This window comes from Anthonomus grandis, chromosome 22 (assembly GCF_022605725.1).
Source record: "Anthonomus grandis grandis chromosome 22, icAntGran1.3, whole genome shotgun sequence".
NCBI lineage: Eukaryota > Metazoa > Arthropoda > Insecta > Coleoptera > Curculionidae > Anthonomus > Anthonomus grandis.
This window is the reverse complement of record NC_065567.1, coordinates 23,209,134-23,232,807: the sequence shown is the minus strand read 5'-3', so window position 1 is coordinate 23,232,807 and position 23,674 is coordinate 23,209,134. Positions and strand designations below refer to the sequence as shown.

The 23,674-nt window shown below is 29.2% G+C and overlaps 1 protein-coding gene and 1 long non-coding RNA gene across 3 annotated transcripts in view; one reads left to right on the top strand and one right to left on the bottom strand.

Moving 5' to 3' along the window:
* The window catches only part of LOC126748873 (uncharacterized), a 91,970-nt gene that overhangs the window by 7,341 nt on the left and 60,955 nt on the right, over positions 1-23,674 (bottom strand). The window lies entirely within an intron of this gene.
* The window catches only part of LOC126748871 (lachesin), a 195,132-nt gene that overhangs the window by 151,267 nt on the left and 20,191 nt on the right, over positions 1-23,674 (top strand). For both annotated transcript variants that reach the window (XM_050458390.1, XM_050458392.1), the window contains exons 6-8: positions 2,348-2,522; positions 2,999-3,108; positions 20,250-20,312. In XM_050458390.1, the coding sequence (XP_050314347.1) occupies positions 2,348-2,522; positions 2,999-3,108; positions 20,250-20,312 (348 nt within the window). The remainder of the gene's footprint in view (positions 1-2,347; positions 2,523-2,998; positions 3,109-20,249; positions 20,313-23,674) is intronic.

The window sequence follows — 23,674 nt, the reverse complement described above, 5'->3', positions numbered from 1 at the left end:
GACATTAATGGAAATTAGAGCAAAAACACTGGCAGACCCAACGGTTTAAAGAGGAGGTTTTAACGGTAACGCTTATCAGTTTTTTTTCATTGCCAATGTAAATAATGTATTGATTAATGGTTTATTAATTAGATATTAAGTAAGAATATTTCTAATAGTAGAATATAATTCTTTGAATTTTGAGAAAACACTACGAATCACATCACAACCAAATCCAAGGTATTACAGTGATATCATCCACATTATTAAAACGTTTTAATGCGAATTAGGAACACAAAAATTGTTTGCGTTTTATCTTAATTCGTGTTTCGCTAATGCGCATTAGCGGCTGCGTGTATTATTATGGTAAATTTAGCCAGTAACCGTTCAGTCCTCCATCCGATTCAATAAGTTTAGCGCCTTCTGCTGGCAGATTTAGAAGTTAAAATTTAGTTCTTTTAATTCAACTTAACAATTAGTCATTTTAGGAAAGCATACAACGTAATCATCTCGAATCTTTTTTTCTACCGAAAAAATCTACTGAAATCTGTTCAGTCCCCCGTCCCATACATAAAAAGGTTGACTAGTGCTATTGGATACCTCCTTATGTTCTTAAACTTTTTATATTATAATTTAGATATTTGGAGTCATATTCCTTTTAGTCCAGGCACTTGAAGTTTTTTTAATTTTTTTCTAGGTATTTAAACGTATTATAGAATTATTGTGTGTTGTCCAAATCCTTCTTATTTTCTTGGACTTCAAAGTCATTAAATCGAAAATTTATCTTAAATTAATTGGAGTATGAGCTTTTTTTTTTTTTTTAAATTTAATAAATCCTGACCTACAAACCTGACTCCCTCACTCTTGATGTATCTGTTTTTGCGTTTGTTTTTGTCCTTCGAATCTACAGCTTTTATTTTTAGCTAAATATTGTAGCAACCCTGATGAAAATTCAGTCTGCGCATGGTCAAAATCTAATAAAATCCGTTCAGTCCTCCGTCCGATACATAAAAATTTGACTATGTTATTAGAATCCTTCTTATGTTCTTAGACTTTTAAAGCAATTTCTTAGTTATTCCAGATATTTGGAGTCATATTTCTTTTTAGTCCAAGCACTTGAAGTTATTTTAATTTTTTTCCAGGTATCTAAAGGCATTTTAGAACTTTTGTATGTTGTTCAAATCCTTTTTGTTTTCTTGGACTTTAAAGTCATTAAATCGAGAATTTATCTTAAATTAATTGGAGTATGAGTTTATCACCTTGATTCTTTAAATTTAATAAATCCTGACTTACAAACCTGACTCCCTCACTCTTGATGTATTTGTTTTTGTCCGTCAAATCTACAGCTTTTATTTTCAGTTATTTATTGTAGCAACCCTGACAAAGAACTCAGTCTGCGCATGTTCAAAATCTAATGAAACTCGTTCAGTCCTCCGTGTGATTCATAAAAAGTTTGACTAGCGTAAAAAAAATGTTCCTGGACTTCTAGAGTGATTCCTTATTGATTCCAGATATTTGGAGTCAAACTTCCTTTTAGTCCAGGTATTTGAAGTTATTTTGGATTTCTTTAATCATGTTTAGTATTTGGAAGATTTCAAATGCTTTCCAAAATAACCAATAAAAAAACACGAAATTTTGTCATGTTTTTTAAAAATTCTAAAATATATCAATTGAAGTAAAATCCTATATTTTATTTTCCAGAGACCATCATCAACTTATTTATTAAAGACGACTCTGGATTTTTAATTTAATTTTTGATAAATGTTTGCTTCACATATATATTTTTTATCAGACACATTAATTAAGTTTACTATTGTCGAACTTCCTATGCTGTAGAAAATGTATTTTTTGTAATTTTGATATTGCGCTTTCTATAGTATAAATAGTTAAACAAAAGTTAGTTTATCATATATATACAGGGTGTTGTTTAATAAGTGACCGATATTTCACAGGGTGATTTTTTAAGTATTTTTAAGGTAAAAAGTTCCTATACATGTAAGGTCTAAAATGCTTGATTTTTGATGCCAAAGATTTATTTTTATTTTTGTTCCTTCTGCATAATTCCTGAACGAAAATTGCTACTGGGGGTTTTTTGAATTGAGAAATTATATATTTTTATAATCATAATGTAAATGGCTTCCGTTAATAAAATAATAAATAAAACAGAGGCGTGCATATTTAATTAGAGCATCTAGAGTCCGTAAAAGTGATAAGAATTCAGGATCGTATTAAAAAAAACAAGAATTTTAATCGGGATAATCGTGATCTTGTACAATAGGAAAATTCAGTTTTCTTTTTTGATTATTATCAAAAAAAATCGTAATTTCCTAAAACTTTCAATAATAAAGACCAAATATTAATTTTTCAGTTCCACCAATGATATGGGTACCAAACCAGTTGGTAGGTGCTCCAGCTGGTACTGACGTCACTTTAGACTGTCATACAGAAGCCCACCCGAAAGCTATCAGTTATTGGGTGCGGGATAATGTTATGCTACTACCAACAAAAAAATATGGATCGGACCTAACTGAAAATAGTTACATGTAAGTATAATATAGACCTCCTTCTAAGCAATGATAAGATGGATTATGTCAAAAGGCTTATTTAGGTCAAATATAAAGGTAAACTTCAACCGCGGGAATCTGATATTTTAAAAGATTCTGTCACAAACATTTCATATTTTCTGCAAACTTACTGGTCTTAAAGTGGTTTAAGTTGTTTTAAGTTTATTTAGCACTTAAGGGGTTTAGCACTCCCTCAACTTTCATTAAAAGTGAAATAGGTGGAAGATACAAAAGCAATTATTCTTTTTAATTGGAAAAAAATGGGGTCAAAGTAGGAAAAAAAAGCACCCCAAACAATCGAAAATTAAATTGAGACTTTGAGGAGGGTTTAAGGCATATCAGGGTGAATCGACTAAATATATATATAAGTCGTGAAGGGAGGGCACGCTACGTGTGTTTTCCGTTGGCGAAAAATCCAATTTTGATGCATTAATAATTCGTGAATTCTGTTTCAGGGCACACATGAAATTGACTGTCCGAAACCTCCAGACGATCGACTTCGGCAACTATCGGTGCATCTCGAAAAATTCCCTCGGGGAAACCGAAGGCTCCATCAGGCTCTACGGTAAATAAAATTCTCCTACAAATACGTAATTTGTCTAGTCGTTTCCTGTTTTTCTCTTTAATACCGTATTAGTGGTAAACAACATGCAGTTTACGCTTTGTTCGTTTTTTTATTAACCGATATCGAAAAACCTGCATTTTATTTTACAACAATTACCTTACTTGCCTTGAAAAATATATTATTTTTATCGCATTTTTTAGTAATATATATCATATCAATATCCTAAAAATAACACACATTTTTATTAATTAAATTAAACACGTTTTATTACATTAAGTAAAAATGTGTAAATACTTAATTAGCTCAATAGTTTTTGAATATTTTAAATAATGAGAAAATTTTAATATAAAAAATCTAAAACACTTGAAATAAATAATAATTTATTTCTTACTCAGGGAAGTCTAATAAATAACTATGAATATTATGATGAGCTTTATTAAAAATTCACATCAATGCATGGTATAATAATAAGAATATTTATGTATGAATAATATGATTTTTTTAATAATATATATCATATTAATACCCTAAAAATAACACACACTTTTACTAATTAAATTAAAAAAGTTTTATTATATTAAGTAAAAATGTGTAAATACTTAATAGTTTTTGAATATTTTAAATGATAAGAAAATTTCATTATGTTATAAAAAATCAAAAAATTAAAATAAATAATAATTTATTTCTAATGAAATAACTATGAATGTAATAATCAGCTTTATAAAAAATTCACATGAATGGTATAATAATAAGCTCCTAATAATAACAATCCTAGAGAATTTAAACAAGCAAAAAAATCACTACTAAGGCAGCACAACCGAAGTATAAACAGGGTGGTCCGGTTTTTATGGCGGAAAATTAAATGGCCGACGGAGAACGAAAAAATAATAAATTTGCTATTATAAATAATAATCGAAAAATGTGTCAAAATTCTAATTAAAAAAATCATTTTTTTTTAATTTTTCTTAAACCACTTTAGATCTTTTAATGAAATTTGGCACGTTTAGACAGTTAATCAAGATGCATCTTTTTGTGTAAAAATTATTAATTTTATTCATCAGTGGCGTGTGTGCGGGGCGATTTTCATACAATTTTAGTTAATTTTAATTAAAAAATTGATGTGCCACTGTTTTTTTTTTTATTTCTTTTTTTTATGAAATCCCTGTTTAATTTAAAATAAAAAACATCTCTTTACTTTTTGTCGTACGACACACTGTTTGCAAAGTAAAAAATTAATTTTTATAAATGCTGATTTTTTTTTATTAAACAAAAAATATGAAAATACTAAATTTAATTAAAGACTAAATTATTCTGTCGGGTTCTAAAAAAGACACAAGAATTTGGATTCCGAAAGACGGTATCCAAATAGAAGAATTGCAGATGCTGGCGTGTTCATTAGAACACATCAAAATTTTAGGAACTTTGGTCTACGTGGTAATAATGAACAATACCGAAACCAGAGAAATAATAATGAAAATCGTGTACTGCGCACTTTTGATAATAATCCAAGGCCGAGCTCTCGCAAGGCAGCTCAACAACTACAAATTCCTAAATCTAAAATATTGCGAACCTTACACGCTGACTACAGGCATGCATATTACCTACAGCCTGTTCAGGGTTTACACCCTGATGATGCTAAAAAGAGAGTAAGATTTTGTCAGTGGCTTTTAAATTCAACAGAGGAAAATCCCGACTTTTTACACAAGATACTTTGGACGGATGAGTCTTGTTTTACAAGACGCGGAGTGATCATGTTTGGGCACAACAGAATCCTCATGCAATTCGGCCAAGATCGTTTCAAAATGAATTTTCCGTTAATGTTTGGTTGGGCGTTATTCGTGATAATGTTTGTGGTCCGCATTTCCTACCTCCAAGGCTAAACTCACAACTATTTCTGGAGTTTTTAAATAATAGTCTGCCGGACTACATTGATGATTTACCCATTAATTTGAGACATGAAAGTTGGATACAACTGGATGGAGCCCCCCCACATTTTGGAATAGGTGTAAGAAACTGGCTTAATAATAATTACCCTCGAAGGTGGATTGGCCGGCTAGGGAGGAATGATATTAATGATCAAAATGGTATTGGACCAATACCCTGGCCACCCAGGTCACCGGATCTTAATCCACTAGATTTCTACGTTTGAGGAAACATTAAGGATAAAGTTTACGCTAATCCCGTATTTAACAGGGAGGAATTATTCTTAAGAATTCAGGAAGCATGTAATGACATGCAAAATCAAAATTTTGTAGTACTAACTGCAATAAACTCCTTAATAACTCGGTGTAAAAAATGTATTGAGGTCGGTGTGCTGCATTTTGAACAACTTCTTTAATTATAAATTTTTTTTATTTTGTTATTGTTTTTAAACGAATGTGTTATCTTCTTATGTGTTTTTATAAATCAGCATTTTTACTCGCAAACGGTGTGTCGTACGACAAAAAGTAAAGAGATGTTTTTTATTTTAAATTAAACAAGGATTTCATAAAAAAAGAAATTAAAAAAAAAACAGTGGCGCATCATTTTTTTAATTAAAATTGTATGAAGATCGGCCCGCACACACGCCACTGGTAAATAAAATTAATAATTTTTGCACAAAAAGATGCGTCTTGATTAACTGTCTAAACATCCCAAATTTCATTAAAATATCTAAAGTGGTTTAAGAAAAATAAAAAAAATTGATTTTTTTAATTAGAATTTTGACACATTTTTCGATTATTATTTATAATAGCAAACTTATTATTTTTTCGTTCTCCGTCGCCCTTAGATTTCAACGTTAGTTGTTAGACTGTGGCACAACTGCCAGCGCATAGCTCTTTTAATTTTAAATTAAAATAGTTTAAATAAATATGATGAAAAAATTCATCTTAATTAAAATGCTTTTACAAGAAAAAAATTACTTACATGTAATTGAACAAACAAAGATTTATAATAATTTTTCTCTTACTTTTATATAAAAATAGTAAGCGTTATTTGTGTCTTTTTTTTCTTTAGCACAAGTAAGTAGTAAATTTTATTTTTATGGAAAGCAACTTAAGATGACTAAAATTAAGTGATTTTATACGGGTTTTAGTTAAATTTTGATTTTTGATAAGTAATTGTCCTTATTTTTTATAGTAAAGTATTAAAAATTTTTGGAGCTATGTTTATTATACACTTTTGTGATACTCTTTTTTTTTCTGGTATTTCATCGACCTTTTGTGATATTTATCGAGTTTGGGGATTTTTAGTATTTTATAAGCATATAATTGGCGCAACCTCATCACTGGAAAATGTCGATAGAATTAATCTGTTGGATAGAGTGGGTGCTTGTTCAAAATTATCTTAATATACCGATTTTGCAGTGCTGGTACCGCAGGCGATTATTCCAGGCTGCATTATAGATTCAAAAATCGCGTGGTACAAGTTCTAATATTTGCTAGGTTTAATATAGGTTTCAACTATTTAAAAATGAAATTTTTTTACCTAAGTTTAATAGCTGATTGTTCAGTTGGTTATTTCAAATTTAATTGACTATCTAGAGTTATGCCTAAATATTTAATCGTTTCAATAACTTGAATCATTAAAAAGCAGTTGTAATCTTGTCTTTTTTTGCAGATAGCTTAGAACATTGAAAGGCTACAGTTAGTATTGCCGTGAAACTATCGGCAGTTTGTTGCAACATTTGCAATGATGTCAAATTCCTATGTAGAAATGGCAAAAAAGTACTTTATAATATCATAACAATTTTACAGTTATACTTATTTTGACAGGCGCAAAACAATACTATTTATTTTTAATAAAATATGATAAGGTATTCTATAAAGAAGTCAACATTTAAAGTTAAATATATTAAAGAAAAAGGCAACAACATCGCAACGCCGCATTGTTGATATCATCGAGACAAGTAAGGTATGTACCATTATCAACTGTCAGTACTGAATTTAAAGAAAGAAAGAAAATGTGCTATATTACGTAAGAATAATCTTGTGTGCAAGCATCCTACAAGCTAAAAAAAACAAAACAAAAATACAATTTCAAACACAAGAATACAAAACTTTTTGAACATACTTGAATTGAAGATAACTAAATAAAACAATCAATTACTAAATAAAGGTAAACTTGTTGACAAAACTAGAGAAGAAAAAAGAAAAAAAAACTTTCCAACATGTCCAAGGTTAAAACCTATCATTAAAAAAGTCATCCAGGTTATAATATATCTTAGCCAATAAAAGCGTTTTTAATTCTCTTTTAAATTTCTTAACATCCGATATATGTCTAACACATAGAGGAACATGATTATAATTTTTTTTACTTATGTAAATTAATGAGTTTTTGGTAAGGGAAGACATAGGAATAGGTAGGGGAACATCATTGATACGACGAGTCAAATGAAAGCTATGGCTATGAACCCCAATAATGTAGCAGCCATGATAGTGGCAAACACCGTTTCCCTTTTATTATTAACTGATGATGAGGAACATGAACTGGACCAAGAAGACTTTTATATTGCCCAATTACAGGCTCAAGGACAGGCCCGTATTCGCGTTCCAAATTATTTGGAAAACGTGATAAACCTATATTTCGAAGAGGAATTTAGGATGCATTTCAGGTATCTAGGTACAAATTCAAAAGATAATATAGTATATTACATTACTAGTGAAAAAAGTGATATTTTTCACTCAAGTGGTGATGTTTTTGAAATTCACACGAGTGTATGAAATTTACTTTTTTCATGAGTAATGTAGGTATACACAATTTTTCCTAAGACCACAAATTTGCGCTCTTTAGCCCTTTAAATTTTTTAGAAAACTCGTAATTATGCACATACTGCACTGCAGAAAGTAAAAGGCACAAAAGTACATGTGTATTTTACCTTCTCACAGGCGATATGTTTGTTCGAAAGTAAAAAGTACATGTGCGTTTTACTTTCTACAACCGTGCGGTATTTGGAGCTTTCTACAAAACAAAAAAGTGCAAAATTAATTATTTTCATTTTATTCATTTTATTAACAAAAAATTTTATTATTATTTAAATTTAATTTTTTAATTTTTTTTATTTTTTTATTCATTTTATTAAGAAATGTGGTCTAGTTTTAATAAAGCAAAACACTGTACCGGAAAACAAAACAGAAACAGGTAATTTGTTTTTATAGGTTATGTTGTGGTTGTGAAAACAGTGCTAAAAACTGTTCCTTTTTTGGAGCGAAACAGCACGCTGTATAAAATCGAAACGACAAATTACAGTAAAATCAGCACAGTACAATCCTGTACTGACAGTTGAAAATGGTACATACCCGTAAAATATACCAGTGATGTCGTCACAAAATATTTACATGATAAATATTTATTTAAAAAAATTTAATGAACATAAATCTTACATAAAAAACAATGATTTTCAAAAATCAAAAATTACACAACATGCATTCGACAATAACCACAGAATAGACTGGAATGCTTCCTCAATTTTAGCAAAGGAACCAATTTCAAAATTACGTAAGCTAAAGGAAAGTGCATTTATAATGTTAAATGAAGATAAATGCTTAGCTACTTATTCGGTTGATTTTCATAATCCATGGATTCCTTTGCTAAAGAGAGAAGTAGATCAGGGTATTCTCAAAATTAATTAATGATTTAAAATATTTGATATTCATGTATTTTCTATGATTAATTTACATTAAGATCACACCCCTTTAATTTTTAAAAAAGTAACCTTTGAAATTTTTGTTATCTTTCAAAATAGTTTGTCAAACTATTAATAAACCGTCAAATCATATAAAAAAGTATATAAAGTATTTTCGAATTAGGAAGAAATTTTGATGAGACTGCATTACTGAAAATTTGAAAGATAAGTATATTTTATTTTTAATTTAATTTAATTTTACTTTAATTACCTTGATAACGGTAGTACATATAACTACCGAAACGTTGGTTCAAATTAGGTATTTTTAAAAAAAGTAGGTCTTCTTGATGTTTTTTATCGTTTTTTAATTGTAATATTCATAACAAAGTTAGGTAGGATATTGAAAAGAAGAAACGAGCTCAGAGATTAATAGATTGAACTTCAGCTCCTAGGTATATAAAAAATCTATTATACCTCAAGTAAATTATTGTATTTAAAACTTATTGAACTTAAATTAAATTAAGTATATTGAACGGTATCGTTACAGATTTAAGTTCATATTTCTTTTAAATACGTGAATAAGTCTATTTTCTTCTTCTTTTCAATTGTTGAGCATGTGAGATAAAAATTTCTAAATTGATTTTTGCTATAAGTGACGTAATACCCAATATAATAAGTAACTCATTATAAATATTTATTATTAATAGATTATGCTTTAAATTATAAAAAAATATTACCGCTTATGAAGTCTTCATGCGTGTTTGTAACGTACTTAATTAGAGTAAAGGTACTTATCTAATGAAAATTATTTTTTTGGAAATTAAATATTTTAATAATTATTATAGATTTCATAATGAATTTTTATTATTCTACGTTTATCATGACGGTTAGCCCTTGATATGATGTTATGACAATATCGGAATTTACTTACTGACTCACAGTTCACAAAAACACTGAAATGACTCAACCTTTTTCAACCAAAAACTAAAAAAAAACAGCACTTCACAAATGCCGAATGTAAACACAAAGCCGTTTGTCAAAATGACGTTTCGCAAGATGACATAAGCTTTTGCCTGGGGTGTTGCCATTTCAAAGTTTTTAAAACCGAATAAGAATGATAATAATTTTTTTTTGCTTTAAAGATGTTACTTTTTCACTTAGAATAACATATATCAATTTCTACTTTTTATCACTAAGTTAAATTAACATTATTATATGTGTTGACATATAGCTGAAAATTTCCTCTTTTTTTGAAAATGCGTTTAAACTTGACAACAGGGAAACGATGAATATGTTTGTAAACAAAACATTCTCACATTTATTTTTCACCTCTTCTTAAAAACTTCTTTTCACAAACATCCCCATGTTATCACCAAATAAAATTCCAACATTACAGAGTTCGGGGCTATATCCAACAATTCGTTTATATAAATTAAGAATAGAATGGGACCTAACCCAACCCCATATTCTACTAGGATTTCAGAACTTGTGTATATTTCAACAGTTATTCTCTGTATTTGACATGTAAGGTGGCTTTTTAGTAGTTTAAATGTCACCCCCCTAAAACCTAATTACTAAAGTTATTTAACAGGAGAGTGTCGTCGATGGTGTCAAATGCTTTCTTTAGGTCTAAAAATATTCCCATAAATAAAGTTGTCGAAACATTAACACTTTAACTGCCATGCCAAATTCAATGGAAGGGTCACGTGCGCCAAGGTCATTTTTTTATAGAAAACTATTTAAAATGGCTCTGTAACACCCACTCATATGTTATAAATTTTAGTTTTATTATTATTATGCCCTTAGGGCTAGTGTATAAAATATATACACGTGGCGTAGAAGTGAAAAATTAAAAAAAATATATATATATATATATTTTCTACGCCGCGTGTATACGGCGATATACACGGTTTAGACAGGAAAAATCCTGTCTTTACGAATCGCAAATATTCATTATTTTTGTCTGGAACGTGGTGCAGTGTTGTAGTTCTTGTGTCGCATATACCACATACGGTGTTTTTGTAGCTGAAATGGACACAAGCTAGCAAACAACAACAAGCTAGGTTGCGTAGAATGTGGGAGGAAGATTCTGATATGAGTGTGGATGAAAAAAGAAGGTATTATCGATTTCAAGGCGAAATTGTGCCTAAAGATGTTATCCATGGGAAAAGCTATTATAAGCTACCTAATCAGCCATCTGCATCAGTACACAAACTAATTCAGGTAGAAAAAAAAGCCGTTGTGTTATATGCTATCAAAAAAATAAAAATATGTCATGACAGAAAATATGCTATAACTAAAACCAAGCAAGTTACAACTAAATGTGAGTCATGCATTGAAAAGTTTCTGTCTTTAGAATGTTTTTTCAACAGGCACAATATTTTGCCTAAAATAAATAATTAGGCTCAAAGTAGTGTACTTACATTTTTCTGTGTTTTTTTTCTCGTTATATAGTCGCAGACTATATTATGCACGCCACGTCGGGCCCGAAAAATCGTGTTTTTTTGGAAATAAAAATTCATATCTTTGGCTGTATGGCTAGCGAAACGATGAAATTTGGCATAGGGTCTCTCAATACATTAAGAATGATGGATCCGTAAACAATTTTTTTTTCTGGTACCACCAAACGGAGCGATACTGTCTCAAAGTCAAAAATTCGTAAAAAAATTGGTAAAAATCGAGTCGCTCACGAGATCTCAATTTTAAAGCGTTCAATCGAGTTGAAATTTTCAGGATATATGGGTTCTTAGGGCTTACGTGTCTGTATACTTTTTGGGCCCGATCGGTATACAGGGTGAGTTGTTATAAGCGAACAAAAGTGACTAAAAAAAAAATTCAAACTTCTCCAGAGGCTAAAAAAAAATGTTTATAAAAAAGTGTTTCGGCGAAAAGACTTCATTTTATAAGGGATTTGACATACTTACCTATTCCTAAATAATTTAACTAATTAAGATAAAAGGAATATACTACCCTATTCCTTTTATCTTAATTAGTTAAATTATTTCTTAAATTTGCCTTTAAAAAAAAAATTAAAAAATCATCGGTTTGAATACATAGGCTTTAAAGGGAACTTATCTTCTCTCGCAATATTGTGGCATTATTATAGATTTTAAAAAATTTTGTCATAAAGCTTTTTCATTACTTTTTGAATGGTCTTTAGCCAGAAAAAAGAAATTTTGAATTTGGAGCATGTTTTGAAAAAAAGTTCATTTTGGGCCCGATTTTGTTCGAAAATCGATAAATGCAAGTAAATAAGTTTTCTGTTCATTTTAGAGTCATATCGATAATAATTTTTTTGAAAGGTATCCTGGAGTAGTACAAGATAGAAAAATAAAAAATTGAAATTTTTCCATAGGGCTCTTGATAATTCGATATTTATGTTTAATAGTTTTTTACAATTTTCTCCGATTCTGTGATAGCTATAATCAATTAGTTTTAACATTCGAATACCTCGTAACATTCCCTAGAACTTTTGTTTAAGACAAAAAGTTGTCAGAGTTATAGTTTATTTAGAAAAAAATAAAAACCATATTTTCGCAATTTTTCATGACTATATACATACCCCTTTTGATTTTGGAGCAAAAAAAAAATTTTTTTTCCTTGGGTTTTTTTTTACTGGAAATTGCCAACTTAGGGCTTACATTATAATTTGTCAATAATTATTTTAAGCAAAAAAATGATACCGTGGGAAAAAACCAGTTTTCTTTTGTTTTTTCCCACATGTTTACTAATATCTCGGCTTCTATAGCTTCGATTCAATTCATTGATGGTTTCTTTTATTTCTTATTCTCCTACTCTCAATTCTTTTGATATTTTATTACTATTACATTTTAAAATAAAAAGAAAAATTAAAACAAATCGACGTAAAATCCCTGTTTGTTCTATTTCAAGAAATAGACCCTTATGGGAACTTCTCTCTGAATTTGGTATTTATGGTTTATTTAGGATACAATAAATTATGACAGATAACTGACATTTAAGTTTCAGCCTAGGTCACGTGACTACCGTAACTTTTTTGCTATTGGTCCGATTCTGTTCGAATTTGGTATTCAGGCTTTATTTAGAAAACAATTAATATACTTTCACAGATATTTAAAATGTAAGACAGTATATTGACACACAACGCGACTATATAACAAATTATGGTTCTTTGAAGCATGATACCCCAACAACTGGTCCTCTCTTTCCTCGGCAGGTAAACGTTAGCCTCCCCGACTCACCTAAGTACACCTGATAATTTTTGATTTTTTTTTTAAATTCCCTTATGGCTTTTCACAGACAAGACCTAAAAGTTCCAAACTGGTCCCCACGGACCAAAAGTAAAGGAGCGAAGCGACTATACTTGTTTTTTATGTAATGTTTCAAATAAAGTTCCACTGTCAAAACTAAAAACTGTTTTTTTTTATTTCAAAGCAATAAAAAAAATAATACAATACATTTTGTCATTGCCCCACGCCATGCTAAACGATATCCCATAAGAAATGCACGAAAAGCGTGCTACTCGAGGATACACGCGGCAAAAATTTGTTGAATGTGTGTGTATACCAGAATATACACGTGGCAATATGGGACAATCTATTGTGTATAATATGGGATACACATGGCAGTTAAAGTGTTAAATATGTGTATTCGTATCATCCGTACTGCGATTATCTCGAAAGCCAAATTGATTGTTCCGTATGATATTATTTCTATTTAAGTAACTCATTTTTCTAGTTTTAAGTAGTTTTTCGTATATTTTAGAAAATGAAGACAAAAGTGAGAAAAACAGCTTAATATTTGCGGACTTAAAAAGACCTGGAAAGCAAATTAAATAATATATTAGCATATTTAAATGTAAAAGCAAAAAATAGAAATATATAAAAATTAACTGTTCTAAAAAATTACACGTAACGCAAATCCGAATACTTTATTAAGAAGAAAAAACTGATTAGTTTTTTTACTTCTCTTTCTCAGACGTCTCCGATATTAAGAAAGTTTACTTACTATTCTCTTATATCAAGTGTCATAAACGTAATAAAATTTCAAAAGAGCGACTTTTACTAAAAACTTTTCCGATTGTGCAAGACTTAACTTCCTAGCCAACAGGTCTAAAGCAAATAGCTACCGACGAAAATGAGGTACTTTGAATTCAAGACAAGTTTCAAACTTATTGACAACTAGTTTAAAATGCGGTCTGGTGACAACTAAACCAACATCCCGAAAACTATGTGGGTAAATCATCTTTTAACTAAATTTATTCAGTGCTGGTTTTTAGGGAAAATAAAATCGATCCCGGTGTAGGGGATTAATTCATTAACAGAACTTAAGAGCTCACCACTATTTCCCAATTACTTGTGATAAAGCTGGGAGCTTTATTATCGATATGAGACGGACTTATTGTAAGCACGCGATTTAATCCATACAGGTCGAATCGGACGTTTGAATGTAAAAACAAAACCAAAAGCACCGAACTTGGTGAGAGATTCAAAAGTTGGAGTATTCAATAAATTGGGATCGTCCCATTCATATCTTTGTCCGTTTGATTCCGAACTTTTAAGCTATAAAAGCTGCATTGAAAACTTTTCGCCCTCAGCCAATATGTGAACTTATTGAATTTATTTTTATAAACAAACCCAAGCCGAACGTGCATGCGAAGATAATGGAATTTACTTGGATAATTATTAAGTTTGGACGAAATAAATGTAGTTCGCAAAGTTCCAAAGCCACGTAACAATAACGTTTAGAACTAGGGACCAACAATGGTTGCATCGGTTTATTCTTTCGACATCCTAACAAATTTATAAGTTGCTTAGCTAAGCTAAGACGATTAACACCGCATGCTTGGCTAAGCAAAAGCTTCATTTCAACCCTTTTCAGTTTCGAATGATCGTTGACCCTTTTCGACATATAAAGGTGTCTGAAAGGTTTATGAGTGCTGCGTTTTAGGGGCAAGCTTGAGCAGTGTGAAGCTTTAATAGTTTAAATATTTAATTTAACGTGCAAAGAAATCCTGAAAATATCCAGAAATTTCATGTATATTAAAATTTGATGGTTGTTTTTTTTTTGAAAAGCTTTTTTGGTATATTTATTTATTTACGGGCCTTGCCCATTTGAAGTACAATAAAATAAATGAGAAAAAAAATAGAAAATACTAAAAAATAAAGATATTCACACTTTAAAATTAAATGACATCTCTTTTTAACAACCTCATAAATTTTGACTAAAAGTAGCGTCCGTAGTAAGTAGCGTAGATGAAGTAGCGCATGTTTAGGACCAAGAAATCAAAAACTTCCTTTTTTGAAAAGGTGCCGACGTTTTGACGTTTATTTACGTCTTATATTACGTCGAGGCTCTAATTAAGGAACAGAACATTTTTTTTTAAGTACGTAACTGAATATTAATTTGAAAACATCAAAATTATAGACAAAAAATATCTTTTTTATTTAATTTAGAAGCAATAAAAATGGACAAAAATAATAAATAAATAAAATAGAATACAACATTAAAATCACAATATCTATAAAACTGACAAACTAAAGAAAAAAATTAATGAAAAAATGAAGTCTCAAAATAATGATTTATTTTGAGACTGAGAGTTTTTATTTTTTTCTCTAGTTACGTAGGTCTCTTTTGAGATAATGGAGGAGTTCTTTCAATGACAAACTAAAGATTTTATAAAAATTACCTGTTTACTGTAAAAAAGCTTTTTTGTCGATTGTATATAGGTATACTAATGGCAACAGAACAATTTATATAGATGGGCATATATTGTGATTCTACTTTGAATAAACATATTATCATTTTGCTACAAATCACTTTTTTGATTTTTCAAACGTATTTGTCCTTGATTATAAGAGCCAGTTCCTTAAAAGAAATTTAAGTGAAATGATACACATTACTCATTAATTGCAGGACAGATACACAGGGTCTGAACATATTATATAATCATATAATACTATTACATAAACTAAACAATGATTCAAAATAATTCATAACATATATAAAATTTATAGGTTGGTATATTGTTTTGTTTATTTTGGTGACAGGTTTAGCACATAATGAAGCAAATTATATTCATACTTTAAAGGTTTTTGGGACACAAGATGGATTAATTTTTAATATTTTAGTTCATCTGTGGCTCTTGACCGCGTTTGTTTATTTGTAAATATACAGGGTGTTCCTTAAAGACGTGCTTATATTTAAAGGAGTGATTCCTGGATCCATTTTAAGAAAAAAAAGTTTTAATGAACATATGTCCTAAACGTCTTAACTTTTGAGATACAGGGTTTTCAAAAAAAAATCAATTTTTTAATAATAACTTAAAGAATATTATGGACATTTTCATGAAATTCAGTACATGTATTTTACGCATCAAGAGGCATTTTTTGATGTGCAAAAAAATTTTTTTTCTTTGACAGTAGAGTCCCTACAGGTCTTCTATTAAATATTTTTAGTAAAAAAAATATTACGCCACTGCTTTTTCTTAAGACAAAAATAATTTTTGAAATTCCCAATTACTTCTAAGCAAATTTGGTCTCTTCATTTTTTTTCGTCCGGCGCATGGTTTTCGCTTAAAAAAATAAAAACAATTTTACTTCCCTGCCTGCACATATATTGTTCTGTTGCCTTTACCAAATTAATTAAGCCCAACATTGGTGCTTTCAAAGAGTTGATTAAACATACTTACAGACGAAGAAGAACTATATAATTTACTAGTTTGTAAAACAACATAAGATCTGCCTGATTTTCCATCTTGGTGCTGTAAATACGTTTTGCTAATGTTGAAAATCATAGGCAAAATGAATTATCAATCAAAATTTATTATCTGTATCCTAAATAAACCCCAAATATAAAATTTCAACCCAATCGAACCAATAGCAAAAGTTGTGATGGTCACTTGACCATAAGATCCATAATTTTCAAAATTAACTAATTTTAACATAAACAAATCACAAATACAAAATTGCATAATTTTAAATAAATTTTATAATTTCTTTCAAGATCCTAAAACTGAATAAAAAATTTGAAAAAAAAAGCATTTTTCTAAAACGTCAAAACTTTGACACCCTTGCAAAAATCTACATGCCGACATACCTGCTGTTGGCAGCCATATTGGATTAATTTACCCTTGTGGTGGTGACGCTTAATAAAAAAATCGGAGGAAAATGGACTTGTTTGAGAAAAATGCATTTTTTCGGTACTTGTAATATAGCTGGAATTTTGAAATTTTAATATCTGTTGTAAAACAAAAATTAGGATCTTATGGATAATGTTTCATTTTCTAATAGTGTTCAGTGGGGTAGCAAATGAATAATACGCACAAATTCAAATATCTCAAAAACTATCAATGCTAGAAGAAACCGGCTTATTATATCAGGTATTTAATACCTGAAAATATAGGTTATCCAGGTGGCGCTACTAAAAAGTTATTAAATAAAATATGACTTTTGGGTCGGATCTTCATGGGAAAAGTTAATTATTGCTCATCCTGTATGATCCACAAAGATTTTCTTTATATGGCATTTGAAGAAAGAGAAATATTAAAGCTTTGTTTTCATAAAAACTCTTTTTCCAAAATAAGTACCGTTTAGCAAAAAATTGAAAATGCCAGCACTCGCTAAAAATGTTTTTTTAAAAAAACAGCTCCAAATATGTCATTTCTCCTATAAAACTAAGCATTTTCGCTGAAGCACTTTTTTAATTAAAATTATAGCTTGGCCTCTGAAGCAGTTTGAATTTCTATTTACTTACTTTTATTTACTTATAATGGCTCATCCTGTATACGGATCTAACCTAAAAAATATACAGCTCTTAAGCCTCCAATAAGTTCTAAAAATTTAGTCGTTTAAAGGCTTTAAATTTGAGTTCTCGTGAGCAAAAAGAATTTGACCCATTTTTTTACTAATTTTTGATTTTGAGGCAGTGCTGCTTCGTTCAGTGATCTCAAAAAAAAATCTGTTTATGTCCGCATCATTCTGAATGTATTGAGATGTCACGTACTAAATTTTATAGTTTTACTACCCATACGGCCAAAGATATGAGTTTTTATATGTAAAAAAACACAAAAATTAGGGTTGGACGTGGCGCACATATATAGTCGCTAACGCTCTTATAAACAGAGCAGCTGTTGATCCATCAAAAGTACTTTAAAAATCTTGAAAAAAACAGGAATTAGAGAGATAGGTGGATAGTCAATAGGATAACCAACAAGTTTCTCATTTTTTTAAGTGGGATTATGTTCAAGCCATATATATCCCTAATGCACTTACTCTTCAGGCCTTTTATTACCCTATAAAAGAGAAAACAAGGTTAGGGTTCACAGGACAATTTTGTAGGTAGGAGTCAAAGCCTCTTAGCATGAAGAAACCATGTAATAAGTTCTCCGGCAATATCTGCAAACAAATTATTTAAATTGTCAGGATCGATATTAGTGTTTTTCCATTCTTTCCCAGTCTTTCTAGAATTATGTATTACCTCACATGGTGTTTTTATTTAGTTACCATTACCCTAAATTAATCCTAAATCTGTATAGAAATTATACATTTGACTTCTGCTAAACAATGTTCACCTTCGAATAAACTATACAAATTATTTGTACCTTTATTTGTAATCGATTGATAAAATAATTCGATCTTGGGTAATTGATCTACAAGTAAATTATTAAAATTTAAAATTAGGTTGATGCAAAATGGTCAGATAACAAAGTACAAAGTCAAATTACTAAGCAAATCTGGATTAAAATTTATCTATACATTATCTATACAATGGTTTAATCAAGTGATTTTAAATACCTGCTAATAAAAAAATACAAGAGCTGAAAATATCTAATCTTATCAGAACTTTCTTTATCAAAATATTGAAGCCATCATTTATAATAATATACTTATTGAAATTAAAAACATAACCTAGAATATGAGACATCACTATTCAAAATTCATTAAATCTCCCCTTTTTTAGGCGGACAGTTAATAGTAATTATCACAATATTAAAACCTACTATTTCTATGGCACAAGGTTCACAAAGGGTTTCTCTGGAGATTTGATTCTAGAGATATTGTCTTAAAATTATGCTCAACTATAGAAACAATTAAAAACCCTAAGTAAAAGAAAATAAAAACCCTGAGTCTCGGTCTCATTTTTTTTTTTTTTGAGTGGTTAACGATTTGGTATTTCACCGAGCTTTACTTTAGAGCGTGGGTTCAAATCCTACACTAGTCACGTTTTTTCTTTTTATATTTTTTGTTAAATCTCTGGGGCTTGTTATTGTTTTTTATTATAAAATATGCTGGTATTCTCCGATTTTAAATTTTATTTGTCAGTGCAAAGCAGGTCATCTCGTGAGAGATATTACTAGTTTATAAGGTAATTTTAAATTTTGATTTTGTTGTAGTGTATGGTTTTATGTGTGTTTTTCTGTTTATTGTAGGTCTGATGATGATTTATTTTAAGCGAAACATAAAACCTTCGGGACATAAAAAAAACATATTTTGAGACCGAGACGTAATTTTATTTGGTAGAAGACAATGTTCAGTAAACCATGGAACATTGTAGTTTCACTTTATTTTCTCTAAAAACGCTTTCAGTTCTTCAGTTCTTATTTTTGATGGACCATCTATTACGATAAAACAAGTTAAGCCTAAACGAGCCTTTGATTCAACTAATAGGCCCTTGTGTAGGTTCTGGTTTTGGATATTTCATTCCAAGTCATTTCTCCAGTTAAAAAAATTTGTAAACTTTCAACAACCTCCTGATAGCATTATCACTTCTCAGTTCAGTAGTTAGTAAATTTCTTTTATCCTGCTTTTTCTCCAAAGCCAGTTGTCTTAAATCTGCCGAAAACCTAATTGGAAATTTGCGGAGTGGGGTGATATTATCTGATCGTAATCCATAGTGGCCCAACACGTCAAAAAAAACACAAAATTGTTGCTTTAAACAACCAAAAAAAAGCATGTCGAAAAAATGTCAAAAATTCGCTGAATTTGGGCATTTTTGAGTTGAATCTAAAATTATTTTTTTACGTCTTTATCCTCATTACAGATATTTAATATTTTTACGTTAAGATCTTCCGTGATGTAATCTGACCTATTACGTCAAAAAAACCACTTAAAAAAATGATAAAACTCTTAAAAATATCATATCTGACTTAAACCCAATGCATCCCTCTTATCCTCTCAGAAACTTTCCGGTTTTCTCCCCCTCCAGAAGGGGTCCGTTTCACCCTTAATAGAAATTCTCGTCTAGATTTTTTCCGTAAAGCGTGATCTACAGCTGTTCATTTCAGACATCGAACTTTTACGATCAGTTATCAATATTCACTGGAAAAAGTTTCCTCAACAGATTAACCATATATTAGGAAGTTTCAAAGTTGGCAAAAACGAGGAAGTTTTCGATTTATATTTTATGGAGACAGACGTTTTTAAAGAATGACCGTTCGGTTTAACTTATATCATCCGCGCATACATCCAAATTAAGTTGTTTTTATTGAGTTGCGCTTCATGTCCATGTAAGTTATGCCAAGATCATGTTATATAATTCATTTTATTTTTTTTTATAGAAATTCCTATGCCTACCACAATTTCCAAACCAACGGAAGTGAGGAGTCAGCTTCACAAAGAGAGTAAGTACCTATTAAGTTCTCTGTATATATATTAATGATTTTGCACAGAGAAGTTACAGTAACAGTGGGATATAAATTGATAATCTGTATATTATAAGTACTGACCTGGTTATACGCGTAAAAATATAATGTATAAAGTTAAGGGAAAGACACAGAACAAGATATCTCCCTCCGGCTATTTTCGCGTAGCGATAAAAGTTGCGCTTTTACAGTTTCATTTTGCCAGTTTAGAAAAGCAGGTGTTCGGTACAACAAAAGGGACAAAACTTCAACATACTACATTTAAATAAAGTGCTTCTTATTGTCGTTGAATTTCCACGTCGACAGTAGGTCGCAATGCGTAGCCCTAATGGTACTTGTAAAACTGTCTCCGAATTCGATATGTTCGTCCCCATTTTTCGGGGTAGAAAGGGTTTTCCTGTTTATTGCTGCTCTTTCCTTAACGGACCTCTCGTCTCTCCCCTTTAAAAGGATATTTCAGTTGTTGCCCACAATCATGTTCAAACTCGTAAAATATTTAAATATGTTTGCACAGCTAGTGCGAACTAACAACTTTTGTTTTAACATTTATGATAACTTTAGTATTTGCCATGTATCTTTCCTGTTAAATTTATGTGCTTGAATGTAAACGTTTCTGACAATAGTTATATTTAGCTTCGTTCAGTTCAGTTCACTTACTCGTAGCAAAGTACCTTCAAATTCAGGCAACGTTTCAACTTTTTTTACCGACAGTTGGGTCAGCAATATTTTTTAATAACAATAATTTTTACTATTTATCACAGTTCAAATTATATCTAATTCTGTATCTAAAACTAGTGACTCTTTTCGTAATTTTTTTATAAATTTATATATTTTTTTAATTATAAGCAATTTTTTTGGTAAAAATTTATTGATAATTTTAAGGAAAAAGTCTATGAACCCTAGTAAAAAAAATTAATAATTATCAATTTTCCTGAGATATCTAAATTCCTTAAGCTACAGGCTATTTAATTATATTTACAAAAGAACTATGTAATAAAACGAACTATTAATTTTCATACCCATAAACAAATTTTCTAATTTTTGGACTAAATAAAGTGCAATGCAGTAAAATTTATTTGTTAAATAACTTATTTGAATAAAAATTTTATACATACGACATTTTCATTTTTATGTAAAAATATATACAAAATTACTGCTTTTTATCAGTCATTCAATTATTCATTTTTCCATTCCCTTAGGACCTAATTTAAACTGTCATATTGATTCTTTTTCTTTATTTGATGTTGACCTGCTATCTGATGCCAAAGATAAACAAAAAATAATAAATAGCATTTTAATTTTCTGTTAGAGCTATTTTAAAATGTAAATATGTAAAAAGTCCTCGGTAAATTAAAGAGAAATTCATCGAGCAGAATGCGATTTTATTTCGATTTGAGTAAAAACATTTATATTAAATATCAAATATTTATTTTAAGAGAAAATTTGTGTAATGGTTATTTAAGTTATTTAAATATAGGAATTTAAAATCTATTCATTTCGCAGATAATCAGTGTAGAAAATTAATTTAACCGTATCTGAATCAATATGTAGTTGATAATGTGAAATTCCATCAAGATCATTTTAAAGTCCAAAGTAGATTATCCAGTGAACTATATAGGTTAATACAATGAAATTTATTCATTAACTATGTTAGACATTCTATCGAAATTACAAGAGTTCCAAAATGCCCTAAAAAATACCCAATTTTGGAAAAAATAAGGATGAAAAAATATTTTTGAAACCAAGAAGTGAGAATTTCTTTACTCTTTCATAGTTATTTTCCAAAATGTTGAATATTTTAGGGATGTTATGGATGGATTATAGAACTCAGAAATTAAAAAAAATATAGAAAAATTTATTAGATTCACTAAAAGAATTAATTAGTTAACTATGTTATTTAAAATCTCATTAATACTGCTTTCATGTCTATGAAAATTATGCTTAACAAATAATTTTTAAAGCAAAATGTGCCTAACGACTAATTTACTGATTCAAAATTGCATAAAACTTAATCCTAAGTAATCAATTTAATTATATACAAATTTTGCTTTCATGTCCATTAAAATTATGCATTAGGAATATTTTTTAAAGAAAATTGTGCTTAAAGTTACAAGATTTTTTTTGCAAAGTTTGATTCTACTAATTTTGTCAATTACAATCGAACAAATCAGGTGAAAAAGAGAGCAAAGCAAGATGTAGAAATATATCTGTTTATTAGAAATTTAGTCGTTCTTATGATACTACTTTTTGTAAGTTTTATTTATTTTTTTCCAATTAAGCATTTAAAAATAATTTTTTTTCTAATATTCTAGAAATAATTTTATTAAAAAAAATATATAAAATTCTTCGAGTAAAAAAAAATAACAACTTTCTGAGACACCTAAATTTTATAAACTACAGGCTATTTAAGAAAATTACAAAAAAAATGTGTATTAAAGCTTATACATTTTTAGACCCAACAACAGGTTCTTAAATTGTTCCAGTAAACTAAATAAGGTATAATGCAATAAAATTAGTTTGTTAAATAATAAATAGCATTTTAATTTTCTATTAGAGCTATTTTAGAATGTAATTACGTAAAAAGTACTCGGTAAATTAAAGAGAAATTCATCGAGCAGAATGCAATTTTATTTTGATTTAGGTAAAAGCAATTATATTAAATATTTATCTTAAGAGAAATTGTGTATAATATTTATTTAAGTTATGCAAGTATAGGAAAATAGAATATACTAATTTCGCGGATAATTATAATAAAAAAATTAATTTAACCATATATGGATCAATAAGTGGTTCATAATGTAAAGCCCTCATCTTCCACCAACATCATTTTCAAGTCTAAGACCCTTTACCTTACGTTCATAAATTGGATGTAATCCTATGATTTTGTAATTATTCTCAAGAGACGTCTTATTGAAGACATTCGCTATAAAAAATGTAAATAATTGACTCTTTTACTAACTTTTATTTATATTTTTGTAATATTTTAGTAATCATTTTAAGAAAAAAACATTAAAAGTCCAGTAAAAAAAATAAATAAATAATAATTTTCTGAGACACCCAAATTTTATAAGCTTATTCAGAAAAGCAATTTTATTAAATATTTATTTTAAAAGAAAATTTGTACAACTATATAACAGTCATTTAAGTTATGCCAACATAGGAATATAGAATCTATTAATTTCGCGGATAATTATTGTAGAAAATTAATTCAACCGTATCTGGATAAATAAGTGGTTGATAATGTAAAATCCTCATCTTCCGCCAAGACCATTTTAAAGTCCAAGACCCTTTACGTTACTATAATAAATTGGATATAATCCCTCGTCAACACCCACTAAACT